An 18,636-nucleotide genomic window follows, 5' to 3' on the forward strand; every position below is an offset into this window, starting at 1 on the left:
TGTTTACTTATTAGGAGGTTCTTAATAAAAATTTATTAAAAGTATAAAATTAATGAATGCATCAGATTATTGAGAACCTCTAAAAGCCAACCATTAGACTTGGCATTAAAAAAATAATTAGTAGGGGCGCCTGGGTGGCTCACTTGGTTAAGTGTCCGACTTCAGCTCAGGTCATGATCTCATGATTAGTGGGTTCAAGCCCGGCATTGGGCTCTGTGCTGACAGCTAGGAGCCTGGAGCCTGCTTCCGATTCTGTGTCTCCCTCTCTCTCTACCTTCCCTTGCTCATGTTCTTTCTCTCTCTCTCTCTCTCAAAAAAATAAATCCACATTTAAAAAAATAATTAGTAAAACAAGGTATTTCATGTAAGATGCAATTGCCTTGGTTACTGGAGTGAACGTGCTCATTTGTATGGTATTTAACAAACTGTGTTACCTTTTTGACAGTAATAACGCCTTCCTGAGTTTCCTGGTCAGTAACGACATCAAACATGTCCAGCCCTTCTCCCTCTGTAATGCTGTACTCAATTTCAGCGTTTTCTCCCATGTCAGCATCACTGGCTTTGATCCTGCCAATTGGTGTACCCGGTGGAGAAGATTCAGGGGTTTTAAACTGGTATGTACCTATTAATCACCAGACAGATATAAGTCAAACACAGATGAAGGATACTCTATCATAATAAAGACAGACCCCGTTTTCTAATAGTTCTTTCAGACATTACTACGGATGCAGGCAGATTTGTACTTTCCTTACAATAATTAATGGTGCTCTATTCTCCTTACATCCTTACTTTCATGATTGCTAAGAATATTTCTTCTGTCATGACCTGTCTCTTTGCAAATGGAGAACACTTTTCTTGTCCTGTGAATAGGTCTCCAGGTTCATAGTATGATCGCAAGAGAGACTGAGCTGCTAGAGAAGGGTGCAGAAGGTTTCAAGCCCCTGTTAACTAATCTAGCAGAAAGAATGGAAAAGAATTTAACCTGAACTATGACTTTAAGTCAATTACGAGGGATTTCTTAAAAGGGTTCTTTGTGTCTTCGCTAATAATAACAGAAGGTGAAAATAAATGACAGTGATCTGGAGAATGTATCCAAGTAGACACTCACTCATACATGGAGCTGGTCTGGCTGTGGGTGGGGATACAGACAGACACGTTGAGAGAGAAAGCTCCTAATTGTTTAAGTAATCCTTTCTTTTAAATTTCATTACAGTACTTTCTCTATGCATAGGTTTCTCCCATTCCTGTATTTGTATTGCTGATTTAAAACCTATATTTCATAGATGTACACTTTTCTAATGTCCTCATGTTGCAAAATTAGTGTAAGGAGACTGCATGTGACTTTCAATTTAGATCTGCCAGACTGGCATGTACTTAGGACAATAAGAACAAAAAAGAGTCAGAACGAAACCCATTTTACTCTCACCCATTACATTTTGCCAACCATCTGTGCAAATTGGAAAAACAGACTATGATACCCCTAAAATATAGTCATTCAATCATATTAACCCATTAAGTGTTGGTATCATCCTTGGCAAAATGATAAAACAAGCCAAGTTTTTCCTCTAGAGTTATTCTTCCCTCCTGTGCTTTGGTATAGTATTCAGTAATAATCACAGGCTATCCAAGGAGAGAGCAAAGTGAGGTAGGGTCCCTGTGGTATTTAAGGTGCTGACGAATCCTTTGGTTATCCTTCCCCAGGAAATTCCCAAATTGAAAAAGAGGTTTTTGGGTGAAGTATTGCTGATTCTGACATTGTCATTTCAGACGTCTGGGAGAAAATTTTAGGACCCATAAAACCTATCTTCTACCCATTATATCAGAAATTAGTTATATATATATGTTTGCATTTAGCTGTGATTAAATACTTGAAAAAAATTAAAGAAAATTTAACAGGTTCCGGTTGATCCATGTGTATCTCTATTATAAAAGAAGCCCATATTAGCTGACCAGCATTAAAGAAATGCTATGAATGGATAAGTGGGCTTTCTTTTTGATGGTGGGCAGCTATTTTCTCCTGGAAGACAGAATTTAGGTAGTTTTCTTAGATAACGATCAGAAATGAATTTTGTTCCTGGAAGAAAAATTACATTAAAACCAGTACCCTCTTGAAAGAGCTTTATATGAAGGCCGTTAGTATATTGCTTGATACAAAGTAAGCATTTAGGAATGTTGTTTTTCCTCCTTTTTTTCCTATCTAGCCATGAGAGTTAATGATTTTAGAGATGACTTTTGTTATCTCAATTAACCATAATGTAGAAAACTATTTATGATAACAAATGGATTAAGTAAATGGGTATTTCCCCAGTTGTATTTTTAGAAACAGTAAGATGATAAATCCTCCCCTTATAACGCTTTGTGGGGATTTAAAAGAGATTACACGACTGATTAAATTCACAAAATATAAAGTCAATTTTTTTCTTACAAATAGGAGCATGCTTACATGCATATGTTCTGCACAAGCAAATTTATGTCTCTGGTAGTCTTTTTAATAAAGAAAAAGGGAACAATTGTGTTACCTTTACAACTATCACCATGTCATAAATCATCCAACTAATAAAAGTATGGTTCTTCCTAAGTTCATTAATATTGATAATTAATAACAATGGAAAATAAATGTCATTCTTAAAGGTAGAGTTTTATAAAAGTGCACTAAGGAAATTCATGCAATCAAATGTTCCTACTCTGAGGAAACCGGGGAGGATTGTCGTTGACATCAGTCAGCGTGATGTTCACCGTGGTGGTCCCAGATAAGCCCCCCATCTGGCCACCCATATCCTTGGCTTGAATCACCACTTGGTACTGCTCCCTGTTTTCTCGATCCATGTTGAGCAAAGCTGTCTTGATGATACCTATGGATGCGAAATTCAGAAGTGGAAAGGGATGTATTAAAATGCTTTATCAAATCATTTATTTATGCAAACATAGGGGTCATCCACAATATGCAAACACTATACAGATGTAACCGGTGACACAAAGATGATTATAGATAGCCTTTATACTGAAGGAAATTATAACCACATAGGAGAGATAGATGTATTTAAAAAAAAAACATCTATCATACAAGAATAAGTACAAGTCAAATCTGCAATAATATAGATTGTAGGTAGTATAAATATCATGTGTTATAAGATGATATAGCAAAATATAACTTGGCATGTGGTATAGTGCTACACTACCTATAGCCTGATAAAAGACATTTAAGTGTACTATGAGGAGATTGCTAAGGAAGCCATTTCCTTGAATGGACTCTTGAGTTTCACTTTACTGAATCAGCTAATTGCTCATCAAATATACCTCCCATAATGAATGTTCGGAGCATTTTCTAAACCACAAACTATGGTCTTAAGAAACCACAGCTCAGTTCTCCCATAATTATCAGCCTGTATGATCCTAGAGAAGTTTTCCTAAAGCTGATGTGAGCATAAGTTCAGCTGGTCCCAGCAGTGACCAACATTCATTCTTATGTTAGGTTAATTTTGTCTCTATCGTTCGGTAGTTATAAAATAAGTAGTTGAAAGAACTTCTCAAAGTTTGTCTAATCTCTGTGTAGTCTTTATGTTTAAATTAACAACATTCTTTCAAAAATCTTTATAGACTTTAAAGGTTTTCAAGGCTTTCAAGACTTTAAGCCTTCTCTGGTAGCACATTCCAGTGCTTAACAACTAATGAAGCTGAAAATATCTTTTTTAAAAAATTTTTAACAAGAACACCTCAGAAAACAAGTCAGTTTCATTCCTATGGTCCTGGCTTCAATGAAAGTGCAGCTGTGTCTGTTCTCCGATAACAGGACTTCTCTATTTAAATAGAGAAGGTCACCTTAGCCTTTGTCCTTTATGTTGAATATTTCTAATTTTTCACCCTCATTGTTTTTCAACTCAACATTTTCTTTCTCTTTGGGATTCTTTCCAAGTTCATTGCACCTCTTAACACATCAATTTCCAGCTGGGTGTAGTAACCTAGAAAAGTTTTGATTTCTACTAACAATAATGGATATTTGGGAAATCTAGAAAAGGAATTCGACTCCTATTATGATAGCAAAGATATGTGTAGAATTTACTGTACAGCACAGATAATATGTCCTAAGAAATAATTCATCAGAAGATAGTATGCTGCTTTGTGGATAAAATGCAGAAAAAGAATTCCATTAAGGAATCCACTTTGTTTATTAGGATGGTATCAGTGAGCACAGGCAAGATAATGTCATAATAAAATCTTACTGGCTTAACACAGCTAACGTTAATATTTTTTTGCTTTGAGGAGGCCAGCAAGAAGCTCTGCTGATGCTAACAGACATCCAGGCTGGAGACAAAGATCACCATTGGTTTCCATCCATGATCGCTGTGGCAGGAAGAAAGGAATGTGGATTGTGCACCGGGTCTAAAAGTTCGGCTTGGAAGTGACTTGAATCATTGCCACATTTATTGGCCCAGAAAATCTCAAGGCTACATCTAGCTTCAGAGCAGGGTAAAAAATGCCAAATAACTAGTAAAAGAAGAGTTGGGATATTTGTAAATAGCCCTAATGGCTATCAGGAGGCTTTGGTTTTTAGGTTCACCCCAAACTGGAAGAAAAAACTAACATTGTATAAGTTTTCTGAATTTACCCTATATAAATATAATGGATGAAACACCTCTTGTCAGATTTCTGAATTAAAATGATCTGGATATCATGTTTAAAAATATATTGCTGGTATTTGGCAGATGAAGCTAAGAAAATTAAATTACACTGTTTTTATTAATAAATTGTTTTTGTTAAGTCAATTAAAATTATGGATTGTAAAAAGAAGATCAAAAAGGAATTCTAACCTGTTTCTGATTCAACTGAAAAATAGGGCTGCCCCTGTAGGATACTATACACAACTTTAGCACTGTTGCCGTAAGTTGGATCATCAGCATCAGTTGCAGTGACTTGGACAACAAACGTGCCTGTAATGACAGAAACATAAATTGAAGATAAATCAAGGGCCCATGTGGATCCTTGATGCACACACAGAAAGAGAAAGCATGATCTTACTCTTGTACAAAAGTATCTTGACAAAGGAGTGGAGAATTTCAGGATGATACTAGGTTTAAAAAGCCTCAGATTTATTGTGGCGCCTGGTTCAGTGGTTCAGTGGGTTAAACATCCAACTTCAATTCAGATCATGATCTCGCGGCTTGTGAGTGTGAGCCCCACATCAGGCTCTGTGCTGATGGATTAGAGTCTGGAGCCTGCTTCAGATTCTGTCTGTCTGTCTGTCTCTCTCTCTGCCCCTCCCCTGCTTCCACTCAGTTTCTTTCTCTCTCTCCCCAATATAAATAAGCATCAAAAAAAATATTTTAAAGCCTTCGATTTCTCATTCTGAACAAGTGTGATCAACATTTATAAATGTTGTAAGGGTTAGGTTAAAGAGAAGCATTGGATGACCATGACCTTGGGTGGAACCAATTCCAACTAATGTCCAAGGGTGAGATTTGATTGGACTCTTACTATGCTATAGTCATTCTTTGAAGTTGAATGATCTAAGCCAATCAGCATCTTGCATTACTTTATCTACAACGATTAGTTTAGGAGTTGTCCAATCAGAAGGTCACTTGAGATTTTCTTGAGAATTCTGGTCATGAGTGCTTTCTCCTGGATTGTAACGTGCTGATGTACGGCCTGTCAATGCACCAGCTATTTTGTGACCTCAGAGATGCCAGGCTGAGAACAATGCTGAATATGACAGAAAATTTCAGAGAAATAAATGAACCTAAATCAAACCATCTCGAAAGCCCACTTTACTTTTGATCTCAGTATGACTTAAGTCACTAAATAGTTTTATTTGTTTAAACTAGTTTGAGTTGGGTTTTCTGTTAAATAAAGGCGTCCTAAATGATAAATCTACTTGATAATTCTAAGAGGTTGAAAGATCTTGACACTTAAAAGAGGTAGTGTTGGATTAAAGAATTAATTAGAACACTAGGACATTCACATCTGGAACCTATAACCCCCCCAAAAATGATTATAATTAAATGTACAAAGAAGGCAATGATGTTTTAGATCAGCATTCTTGTTTTAAGAACCACAGTCACCGAATAACCTGCAAAATATTCCTTTAAATTAAAAAAAAAATTTTAATGTTTTATTTATTTCTGAAGGAGAGAGAGACAGCGTGAGCAGGGGAGGGTCAGAGAGAGAGAATCTGAAACAGGCTCCAGGCTCTGAGCTGTCAGCACAGAACCCGACGTGAGGCTCAAACGCACAAACCGTGAGATCATGACTTGAGCCGAAGCCGGACGCTTACCTGACTGAGCCACCCAGGCACCCCAAAATATTCCTACCCCCATGAAATTCCACACAAATTTTTACGTGTATGCTTACATGTATATTTCACTGAATAGAAAGATCCATAGATTTTATTGGATTCTCAAAGAGATCTGTGACTTCCAAAAAGGGAAAGACCTTACTCTGATGAAGATCATCTTATGGATGACTTTTGATATTCCTGTCAGATAAGCAGTGAGCTTAATGTTGAGTTCCACTGTCCATGGAAAGGGCAGGGAAGTTATGTTCAAGGAATATTAGAAGTTTTACACTGCTTTTGTAACTTCTAACCAATCCTGTTTGTTGAACAAATATATTGTACTGTGGTGGATGCTCTGGATGTATCATGTTGGTGCATGAGATAGAACACCCATCCTTGTAATTTGGAAAGGAAGGTGGGGAAAATGAAAGCATTATATGACTTCAGAGTGAGAGCTAATAATAATCAACAAACACCCACATTCTTATTTGACATCAGTATAAAATTTGAATGCTTTTAGAATATGATTATTTGGATGTTTTGAGCACCTATTAGTTGTCAGATATTGTGCTAGGGGCTCTGCACTTGTTTTCTTATTTTATCCTCATGGTAATCCTTAGCTGTTGACATTTATTATTTATTTTTTGTAGATATGGAACTGAAGGATCAGAGACATCAAGATGCAGCTTATTAATAGAATTTCAAACTCAGGTCTGTTTGACACTCAAAGACCATCTATACCACTCTGCTGCTATCCCACATTGTAATGTGGGATTAAGATGCCTTTTTTTATGATAATAATGACATGGTAATTTATGATAATGGTTAATATGAACATAACTGTACCTGAGTGCAAATTAGAAAGAGCCTTCCTTTTCTTAAGACATGTTACTTCCAGCTACCCTCATATATTTATAATACGTACTTAATTCTAAAATTGCTTCAAAAATGAATGTCACCCTCTAGAGTTGGGGGGGGGTGACCCTTGGAGATCAAATTTTGTTTTCTGGGAACTGTTTTGCTGGGTTGTGCTGATGATGAGACTATTGTTTATTAATTTTTCCTTACTTTTACCACATAGAGGAAAAATATTTTTTCCTACAGAATCTTCTTAAAGGAGTTTTAATCCCTCTCTTTTGCTTTGCTGATGGTGAAACAAAGTGGTTTTAAGTAATGAGATGAACAACTTCTTGATGAGAAAGATTTAGGTGGTTTACAATTATTTCTATGGATTAGGTTTTTCTAAGTCTTAGAACTGTGACCTAAAATGCCTCTGATATCTGACTCATAGAATTATGGGAGAGTTATTATTAAGTAATTTAGCCCTTTTGAATTTGACACCAAATGAAAAGAAAAATAACCCTTTATTCAGGTAGCTTAAAATTTGTCACTGTTTCCCATGACATATTTTAATATGGCTAAGAGTGATGTCAGTAGGATTTTTAAAAATTTAAATTCTTTTGACCTCCCGATTTAAGCAAATTAGAAGCATACATATTAACTTTAAAATTTGTAGTAGAATTGTGCACAAAATATTAATTCACCATATTAATGTCATGAAAATCTCTTAATTTCCATCACTTAGTAAAGGATATCCCCTAAACATTCCCTGCATAATTATGGATTTTTAAAAAAGTTTTCTTTGGGTCTCTTTCCAAACACATATTTACTTAAAGCAACTGTCATTACTCTCCAGTCTGGAATGTAAATTCAGGCTTTTGTTTCCCACTGGGGAGATCCCACCTCAAGCCCAGTACCAATAAGTGCTAGGAAAGGTGGAGAGGCTGCTGTCTCTCAGCCTGAGGACCAGGGTGGACACCTGGGGGACGGGAAGTAGATGAGATGATGTGTCTTTTCCCCTCTTGTTCTGGCCTGCCATTTTTTCATCCCTTCATCATTAGAGGAAATGCTGTTTGCTTAAAAATAATAATCAAATGAGACTAGAGTAATATTAGGAAACAGGTGTACTTGTCATAAAGGGACTGTTTGAAATATGATGGTTTTAGAATCTAGCATCTACATTCGTTCAACTCAGTAAATTTCGCTCTGGGATTCTTTGTTCAGTTGATGTACTCAAGGAGAGACATTATTATGTGGCTGAAGTCACATCGCACTCACCAACATCAGACATTTCGGGAACAGTGGCCGTGTAGACATCCTTGGTAAATATTGGTTCATTGTCGTTGATGTCATGGATCTTGATGATGAATTCAGATTCGGGCTCCACGGGTCTCCCTGTCCTTCTGTTTATAGCTTGAGCTCGAAGGATGTAAACAGGTTTTTCTTCCCTGTCCAGTCTCTTGGTGGCCTGTATGTCTCCTGTGTTTTCATTGATAATGAAGAGATCTCCTGCTCCATCTCCTGAAAGGATATATTTAAGTGATCCATCTCCTCTATCCTGGTCTGAATGTAACTAGTGTAGAAAAAAAAAATTAAAGAAAGTAAAAGTCAAGCATGTGATTCTAAACTGTTTGTCTTTACGATGCTTGCTATGTTAACTTTTATTCATTCCTTTCTGAGGGATGCGGGCTTGAGGGTTGTTTTTTTTCTTACTGTTTACTTAAATCTTCGATAGTAACACCATTCATTACTGAATATGTTTTCTTCTGATCATAGAAGTTTCTAGAACTGTTCTGAAACAGAGCTTGTAGAAAATGTAGTAATCCTTGTTTTGAAGAAGGGAATACGGAAGTCCAAAGTCATGGCAAGGACATATTAGCCTGGTTGGAATGAAACTCTTTTCACTATTTTCCTATTTTTATCATAGCATTCAGATTCTACAAATGTACGCTTCACTTTTATGTATCTAGACATACTGGAAAAGTGACATGCTACTGAGAAAATAATTTTGTTTGTTTGTTTTTTTGTTTTTTTTTTAGAGAGAGAAAGAGCATGTGAGCAAGGGAAAGGGGCAGAGGGAGAGAGAGAATCTTTTTTTTTTTTTTTAGTTTATGTATTTATTTTGAGGGACACAGAGAGAGTGTGAGCAGGGGAGGGGCAGAGAGAGAAGGAGACAGAGATTTCTAAACAGGCTCCCTGCTGTCAGTGCACAGCCCAGTGTGGGCGTCAATCTCATGAACTGTGAGATCATGAATTGGATGCTTAATCTACTGAGCCATCCAGGAGCCCTAAGGATTTGGGTTTTTGAAACAGAGACCTGGGTACATTCTGCCTCTATACTTTGCTATCTTGGTGAATTTAGGGAAGCTACTCAATCTCAGTGAGTCTCATATGATGGAGTTTATAATCACTTTTCTGGGAAGATGTGATATTTATTTAATTTCTTATGAAATTCAACTCAAAGCATTTGAGAAACATCTTAAGTGTTGCCATGAACAATACCTTGAAAATCCCTTTACTAGGTGATTTACAAGGGCATGTAGAACAAGAACATTTAATACTCAGATTATCATTTAATATAGGAGAGGATCTTCTAAAATGTGGAATCAGACTAAAATGGAATAGTCTGCCTTTTAAAGTAGTGGGTTCCCTTCTCCTGAAGGTAATCAGGCAGAGGGTCTAGTAAGATTAACTGTCAGTGAGGGGCACCTGGGTGGCTCAGGTGGTTAAGCATCTGACTCTTGATTTCAGCTCAGGTCATGACCTCATGTTTTGTGAGATTGAGCCCCGCATCGGACTCTGCACTGACAGTGAGGAGCCTGCATGGGATTCTCTCTCCCTCTCCACCCCCCCCCNCCTCACACTCTCCCTGTCTCTGTCAAAATAAATCAATTAACATTAAAAAAAGATTAACTGTCAGTGAAATGGGTCAGGTTAAAGGTTGAATGAAATGATTGCTAATATATCATTGAAGTGGAAGACAATCATTCTAACTTGGAGAACTGACCTGTATTGCCTATCCCAGGGATGATTTCCAGATCTTTGAGTCTCTGTTGTGTCTTTGGTTCCCTTTTTCCCACTTTAGCGAAAGTTTAGAAGGTATTTTTCCCTAGGTCTTCAGATAAGCTAACTCTATTCACAAATTTTCAAAAATTAAAATTGAAGAGATCTTTTTAAAAAAGACCAGTTATAAGTACCAGCTGCATACAGACAGCAGAGTTTATTGGGAAGGTAGCTATGCTCTACCTTTATTTCAACTCTGTCTAAACGTAGTATAGGCTATGTTACAACAGTTACGGCAACAACAGCAAAGGTAAGCCAGCCCTGGGTCCTGCTGGTGAACACTACACGAAATGCTCAGAGTGGTGTTTATCACCACATTTGAAAACAAACTCTCCAGGCAAAAAGGGACTTTTGACATAAGCGAACCCAGCCTTTCTAAAAGTGTGTCCCATGGACTATCACTTATATAAAATGCTGAGGAGAAGGGGTTTTCTGCCTTTTTCTTAGGAGTCACCAGTGTACATTAACATATCAAAGGCTGTCACTGCCTAGAGTTTAAAACTGTACTTGACTTTATATAATCTAACTTTCCTGGGGGCGCCTGGGTGGCTCAGTCATTCAGCATTTGACTTTTGATTTTGGCTCAGGTTGTGATCTCAGGTTCACGGGTTTTTTCGCCCTGCATCAGGATCTGCAAGGACAGCACAGAGCCTGCTTGGAATTCTGTCCCTCTCTCTCTGCCCCTCCTCTGCTGGTTCTCTATCTCTCTCTCAAAATAAATAGTCACTTAAAAAAAAACCTACCTTTACTGAACATTCTTGCGTAAAGAATCCTTTGTGAGTGTTGGCATTCCCGAGAACAGTTTTCCAAGAGACACACTTTGGGAAGCCTGAACTAACTGAATCCATCACAGTAGAATCAAGAAAATTAACACGCTGGTTTATGTAGTGTTTGCAAAGTCATATACCTCGTGTGAAAGCTTTAGCCAGAAGATTAGAACTTGAGCACAAGAAGAGGTTATTTAGTGTTTTTAGAGAGAGGGAAACTGTGTCCAAAGCCACACAGCTAATGCTAGTTCATGGCAGAGTTTGAGGAAGAGAATATTATTCATACAATTAGTAGCCTTGAAAGCAATTTGGCAGAAATAATGGAAGATAAATGGGAAAGGGGAGGAAATTGCTTAGAAGTGAGACAAACGCGATAAGAAATGTAAAACAAAAGAGGACTCCATGATTTGTGTAATGTGAGATGCTAAGGAAACGTTGAAACCGTGATTACACAGAAAGAGCCACTGGGGAAAGTTTAACTCTCCATCGTCAAATTCTAATGACTGAAGAGAGCTCTTTAAAAGCTATTTCATTAACTCATGAGTAATGAAACCAACATCACCGCCCATTGGATCTGGCTTCTGGGCAGCCATGGTTAGCGGACCCGGCACAGTGCAGAGGGGCACAGCACCAGAGTCCCAAATAGGAGTTGTGCTCATTCTCTCTCACTCACCAAGTGTAAGATCATTGCAGGGTCAATTAACCCCGCTGAGCCAAGATCCTTATCAATAAAATGAGGATAACAGAACCACAGGACAAGGCTATCATGAAGATCTAATTAGAGGCTATGTACAAATACTGTATTAATTCCTATGCAAACACGCAGTAAGAGCACGTTTTAAGGTATCCTTCCTGTTAGTTCCTCATTCATAATAAGCATGTTTTGGCTCTTATTTTGACTTTGAGAACTTTGTTGTGAGGACTTTACAAATCCAATTTTATAAACCCACAGTGTCTCTAAGGTAAAATCTGTCATCAAAAGCTAGTATTCTTCTACCGGGTGGCAGTTGCTGTCTTCCCATGTGATACATTGTATTCTGCATCCCACTAGATTGTAGACGCCTCCCGGCTGGTTCCGGTTCTTTCATCACTCTCGATATGTAATTGTTGCACACTTAGTAGGTGAAGACCACATCTGGTCACAAGATTTATTCAGGTAAAAGTAATCAGAAACTTATTTTTAGCTGTCAGGAGACACCATTCCGATGACTTATAGAACAAACACCCGAGACGATATAAAAGGGCAGCAGAGACGCCAACCACGAGTATGAACAGGATTGCTCTGCAGATCCCCATTCTGATTTATCAATATTTGAAAACTAGTGGGAAAATGCATCTCTTTACTCAGGCGTTGTCTATAATAAAACAATTTAACCTCATCCCTCTCGAAGTGCAGTGCCTGTGTCTGTTACAGCACAGGGAGCAGAAACCTCCAGAAGGCTTTGTGTGCCCTTTCCCCACTTGCCTCTCCTTCTGCGCAACTCCCCTGGGGCCAGTTTTCTCTCTTCGTGGGGAAAAGAGGAAACGCCAGACATCAGTGCTAGTGAAAGTGGTGGTGGCAACCAGACATTAGGGGTTTATTAAGCACTTAGATTTTAATTGGATTTTTTCTTTTGTGATGTCATTCATCATGGCCACTGTAAAAGGCAGAAGTTAAACAACAACAAATAAAAGGTTGCAGGCTGCCCGAGGCATGTTTTTACTAATTTCAGTTTAATGTGGCTGTTCCATTAAGTTTAATCATCTGGCTCACTTTTAACGATTCACCATCAAGTAAAAATTATCCACTTTCTTCAGAAAGTCACATCTCATCTGGGACTGGCAGGACATTTTACTACTGTACCTATAGCATTTTGTTCCAGAAGGAGCTCGAGGGCTTTGTTTTTCTGTTGATTTATTATTATTTTAAAGTGCAACACCTTGACAGATAAATACAGGGATTTGGGGTTGCAGACACAGTCCAACAGAGGGTAACACCGGAGCAGTGCCAGCCTCTTTTTACCTGCTGCATGTGCCAGCTCTGAACTTGATTTCAACCCCAATTCATTTTTTTTAAGTTTATATTTATTTAGAGAGAAAGAATGAGCAGGGAGGGGTAGAGAGGGGAGGGGCAGAGGATCCAAAGCAGGCTCTGTGCTGACAGCAGAGCCCAAAGCGGGGCTCGAACTTGCAAACTGTGAGATCATAGCTGAGCTGAAGTCAGATGCTTAACCAACTGAGCCACCCAGGTGCCCCTTGACTCCAATTCAAAAGTGTAGCACTAATTGTGCAGATTTTCAGTGGTTTATGAGATTAGCTAATGCTGCCCAGTTCCTCCTGTTACCTCTGTGTCACTGAGTCACTGAGTCAGTAACCGAACTGAGTCTTATAAGCATATGTATCATTGAAATAGAAAACAAAGTCTACATAAAATCTTACCTACATGGCACATATAGGGAAGTATCTACAACAGCCTAAAAAGGGTCTAGAAAAAGAACTATGTGATTTTTAGCTGAAATAAAAAATTAGATTGTGGCTAATATGCTTCTAGAGTGTGGTGCAAATGTAGTGTGGCCATTTGAGAAATGTAAAGGTTGACGATCGGAGATGTCACAGGGCAATCAGAGAACAGTTGTGAAAAGGTGTCTGAATGGGACTGGGGTGGAGAAATTGGACTTACAGCAGAGAGAGAGAGAGAGAACACCTTTTTGCTAGATAGATTAAGTATTATTTTAAATTAGGAAAATAAGTCTATGATCAAGTTAGGACAAACTGAGGCTGAACTGAATTCAATATATATGTAAGTATATATGCATACATCTCGCCACATAATGCATTATATGTAATGCTAATGAATATTCTTAATATTTTGAAGGCTGTGAAGAGGTTGTTGGGTAGAGTTTATACCAGGAAGAAATTCAACCTTGCTTGAAGTGCATGGAAGGGATTAGAAGTAGATTGTTTTAGAGATTATAGGGTTAGGTAAATAAAAATATCTTTTGAACTTTACTTATTTTGAGAGAGAGAGAGAGAAAGAGAGAGAGAGAGAGAATGAGAATCCTAGGCAGGCTCTGAGCCTGATGCAGGGCTTGAACTCACAAACTGTGAGATGATGACCTAAGTCAAAGGCAGACACCCAACCAACTGAGCCACCCAAGTGCCCCTGGCAATTTCTGTTTTAAGAAGTCCTCCAGGTAATTACATTGAGTGCTGAACGTTGATTTCCACCGTGTTAACTAGTACAATTATAATAGTTAACAGCATGGACTTGGGCAAGGGAAACACACGGGGGTAGGGGTGCCTGGCTGCCTCTGTCGGTGGAGTATGGAACTCTGGATCTCAGGGTTGTGAGTTCAAGCCCATGTCGGGTGTAGATTACCTAAAAAATGAAAAATCTTAATAAAAAAAAGTAAAAGAAACGGGTGGAAATGCATGCCGTATACTAGTCGTGTAACTTGGGGGAACTTGGTTAACCTCTCCAGGTCTCAGTTTCCTCACCTCTATGATAGGAATCATAATGATACTTAGTTTATAGGGACGTTGCTCTAAAAATTAATGAAATAACATATGTAAAATGCCTTGCCAGAGGCCTACCTTGGAGAAATGGTTCAGTAAATTATTCTCACATCATAAACATGAAGTATTCAGAAGGTGGAAAGATTTGGGTCTGAATTCTGACTTTCCTGTTAATTAACTAAATTAATTAAATTATCTTAGTTTCATTCTGTTATCTATAAGATACAAGTCAGAATAATTGACTTTGCCAGGCATTCCTCCTCTACTTGCCCCTTAAATGTTGGTAACCTTCAGGTCTATGTCTTGAAGTCCTTGTCTTTCCATTTCACATATTCTCTCTCCAGATGAGATCATCTATTTTTCTGTACTCAACTGTTACTGTGGCTTTGGTGCCCAAATCTATACCAGAGCATCCATACCCCAGGGCAGACCATTTTCTTGAGATACAAAGTCAAAGATGCAATTGATTTCCAGGCAAGTCTCTTGGACAACCTACACTCAGTACTTCCCAACTGACTTCATCACCCTGTCTCTAAATCTCCTCCTCCTTCGCCTGTCCCATCTCTGCAAAGGCCACCAGAGAGTCATCCTAGACCCTCCCCTCTGCCTCCATCATCCGCATTCATTAGCCACCAAACTCCTGTCAGTTCTACCTCTGACTTAAACCTCGACTCATCTATTTGTCTTCATTTCCACCACTGTGGTCCAGGTCGCTGCCATTTCTTCCCAGTCTGTTGCAACGAGGCCCTCCTAACACATACTCAGTCTTACTTCCTCTCAGTCTACTTTCCTTTCCGTGACTAGCCCAACTTACACAATAACAACACTAATTCTGAAGATGCCATTCTCTTTTAATTAAATTCTCCAGTGTTTTCTCCTTACTCTTTGGATAAAAGTGCACATCCTCACTCCTTAACATGACCTCCAAAGTCGACCAGGGTCTCTGCCCACTCACTGGTCTCCTCAGCTACCATTCTCTCCCTGACACTCCTTGTTTCAGCATACTGTGCTTATTGTAGTTTCTAAAAGATGTGTTAGTCTCTTGCATATCTAGGCCTCCCTGCATATGGCCCCCTTGGCATAAAGTCCTTTTGAACAACTTCACCTGGTTGATTCCACTCCTATATCAGGTCTGCATAATCTTCATCTCCTCAGAAAAGCCTTCCCTAAGCTGCTAGTTTGATATTCCTCTGCTATACATGCTCAATTTATTCCCCATTTAGCTATTAGAGAACTCTATGTTTTTGATGACTTGTTTCACAGCTATTTTAATGTTTCAATCAGCAAACAGCTAGATGGCAAGTTTCATGAAAGAAGGCACCAAAACTGTCTAGGTAATTTCTGTATTCTCAGCAATCAACATACTGGCACATTATAGGACCTTAATAATTGATGATTTTAAGGAATGAATGAATGTTGTAAAGATAAAATTGGACAAAATATCAATAATCATTGAAGGTTTCTGACACATGAAAGATAATCAATAAATCTTAGTGTTCTCCATCTCCTGTCTTGCTTTATTTTAGTATAACTCTATACACCAAGATCATCCATTCCTGAAGCTGTCAGATCACTTAGCAATTACTACCAACACTAGGCACATGATGTAATCTGAGCAATATGAGAGAAGAATTCAAGTTGTTCCCTCATATCTAAAAATATTTCTTTAATAACCAATTAAATCTTAATATAATAATAAAGCCAACTTGTACTGGGTTTGTTGAAAAGAGTTGACAAATTATAAATGCATTGAGTACATTGTCCATTATAAGTACATTGAGTTCTGGGACAGAAGTCACCTGTTAAGGGTGAAGAGGCTTCAAGATTCATTCCACTGTATATCAAATATCCTCCTATTGCAGAAACTAATGGATAATGAATGGAAAATGCTCAATTTCACAGAAACATTGCTCCATAATAAAAATAATTTAACTTTATGAACCAAGGACATTTAAAAACACATATGGGCCTGAAGGGCTGTATGAGGTGGGCATAAAAAAAAAACATCACACTTGCCTTATGCAAACTTGCAGTTTAGGCTTGGAAGTACTGACTCACGTAAAAGATACAGAATAAAACTAGAGATTAGACACTTGAGGACTCCCATTAAGTATTAGTTAGGAATAATAAGGGAAGTAAAAAGCTGGAGAATAGCATAGAAGGCACTTGTAAATTGGACAAGGTGGAGTCAGGGAACATGTTAGCTCTTCGATGGTTTATGAAAACTTCTTGGAGAAGGTAGCATTACTGATGGGAGACAAATGACTTAGCATTCAGCATGAGCACGTGGCATGGTTTCAAGGCTCAGTGTGGGAGAAAATCAGAGGAGGCTTTGAGAATGTGCCTGGGGTAATAAAAGCAATAAAGTCAGCTAAAATAGAAACACTCCTTCCCCTGAGTTGCTGGGTCACATATTTTCGCACACTGCACTCAGATGTGCAAGGGAAGATGCAGCTTCCTTATTTTTTTTTTTTTATAGTTTATCCCTTAAGCTCTAATCCCATTGAGTATTAGGAACTCAATATTAGGTTGAACATCGAGTCAATAATTTAGTGCAATCCAATAACGACTACCTGATTCAATAATAGAGTCTCTTTAGATAACTCTTTTAGATAAATCTCAGTCTTTCTGGCTTCTGCTTTCTCCCTTTGCCCCTGATTCAGTCCAGGATACTATCTGGGTGTATAAAGAAGAGAGACTCACATAGCCTGTGTCTGAGGGGAATTTGGGGGGCTTTTGGAGCCAAGGGCAGTCCTTGTGAGGCCCAGTGGGTTCTAGACAATATCTCCTCCATTACTTTCTTCAGTGCCATCTGTGCCTTTTTTAAAAAAAAATTTTTTTTAATGTTTTATTTATTTCTAGGAGAGAGAGAGACAGCGTGAGCACGGAAGGGTCAGAGAGAGAGGGAGTCACAGACTGAAACAGGCTCCAGGCTCTGAGCTGGCAGTCAGCACAGAGCCCGACGCGGGGCTCGAACCCACGAACTGCGAGATCATGACCTAAGCGAAATCGGACGCTTAACCGACTAAGCCACCCAGGCGCCCCGGCATCTAAGCCTTTTGGCGGGTAGAAACATGATCTCAGTTCTCCCAGATCAAAGCTGAGGAGCTCAATCCTGCCTGCCTCATTGCAGTCAGAAACCCCCTGTGTCTGATTGCCACTCTTCTGTTGCACTTGGCTCCTGTGGTCCTAGCTTACCGGGTTGCTTTGTCTTTGATAGGTACCATCTATGGGATCATCTTTTCCGTTCTTGCCTCGGAGAAGCCCAGGAAGTCTCCTGAGAGCTAAAAGGGGCTTCTCCTTCACCACATGATTGCCCCAAACGCAAGTGGACAAAAACCACTCTGCTTTTCCCTTTAACTCACAAACTTGCCACTGCTTCCCAGGAACTTCAGATACACAATATCAAGACAATAGAAAGGACTTCAGGTGCACCTGGGTGGCTCAGTTGGTTGAGAGCCAACTTCAGCTCAAGTCATGATCTCGTGGTTCATGGGTTCGTGCCCCCAGTTGGGCTCTGTGCTGACAGCTTGGAGCCTGGAGCCTGCTTTGGATTCTGCATCTCCCTCTCTCTCTGTCCCTCCCCTGCACGTGCTTTGTCTCTGTCTCTCAAAAATAAGTAAACATTTAAAAAATTTTAAAAAAAAAAGAAAAAAGAAAGGACTTCAGATACACATAGGGCTGTGTGTTTGTTTGTTTAATAGCCAGGACGGTGAAATTACTCCCTTGGCTTTAGGAATATGCCCACCAAATGACTTCTGGTGGGAGGAAGAGCCCACTATTAAATCAAGAAGACAATGGGAGTGGAAGCATGACCGGCAGTCCAGAGCCTGGCACCAATAATTTTTGGTGACTATATTTATAAATGGAATTCATGAGTTTTATTCTAGTTGGTTAGGCCCCTCTCTTGATACATTAAATAAACTCTAAACGAATCTAGAAAATCTCTTTTTCTCTGACAAAACCTAGGATCAAGCTGCCTCCATATCCCATGTTCTTTTTCAAGTATACTATGCTGCCTTTTAAAACGACCTGAAAAATTATATTGTATACAATATAAATAATTTGACTGATTTTTGTAACAGTGGAAATATTTTCTTTTTAAAGCAACCTCTTATATAATCCATCATTTGTCAACTGGTCTGGCTGGGATTTGGGAAAATAGTAATAGCAGCCATTTATTAAGCCTATTCTATGGGCCAG

At 38.7% G+C, this 18,636-nt stretch overlaps 1 protein-coding gene across 1 annotated transcript in view; it reads right to left on the reverse strand.

The window, feature by feature from the left end:
• CDH6 (cadherin 6) overlaps positions 1 to 18,636 on the reverse strand; it is a 47,251-nt gene that overhangs the window by 12,710 nt on the left and 15,905 nt on the right. The window contains exons 2-5 of the mRNA XM_077755802.1: positions 8,387 to 8,681; positions 4,809 to 4,928; positions 2,685 to 2,852; positions 435 to 622 (exon numbers count right to left, since the gene is read on the reverse strand). Of these exons, the coding sequence (XP_077611928.1) occupies positions 435 to 622; positions 2,685 to 2,852; positions 4,809 to 4,928; positions 8,387 to 8,681 (771 nt within the window). The remainder of the gene's footprint in view (positions 1 to 434; positions 623 to 2,684; positions 2,853 to 4,808; positions 4,929 to 8,386; positions 8,682 to 18,636) is intronic.

Source organism: Crocuta crocuta, unplaced genomic scaffold, assembly GCF_008692635.1.
Source record: "Crocuta crocuta isolate KB4526 unplaced genomic scaffold, BGI_CrCroc_1.0 scaffold222, whole genome shotgun sequence".
NCBI lineage: Eukaryota > Metazoa > Chordata > Mammalia > Carnivora > Hyaenidae > Crocuta > Crocuta crocuta.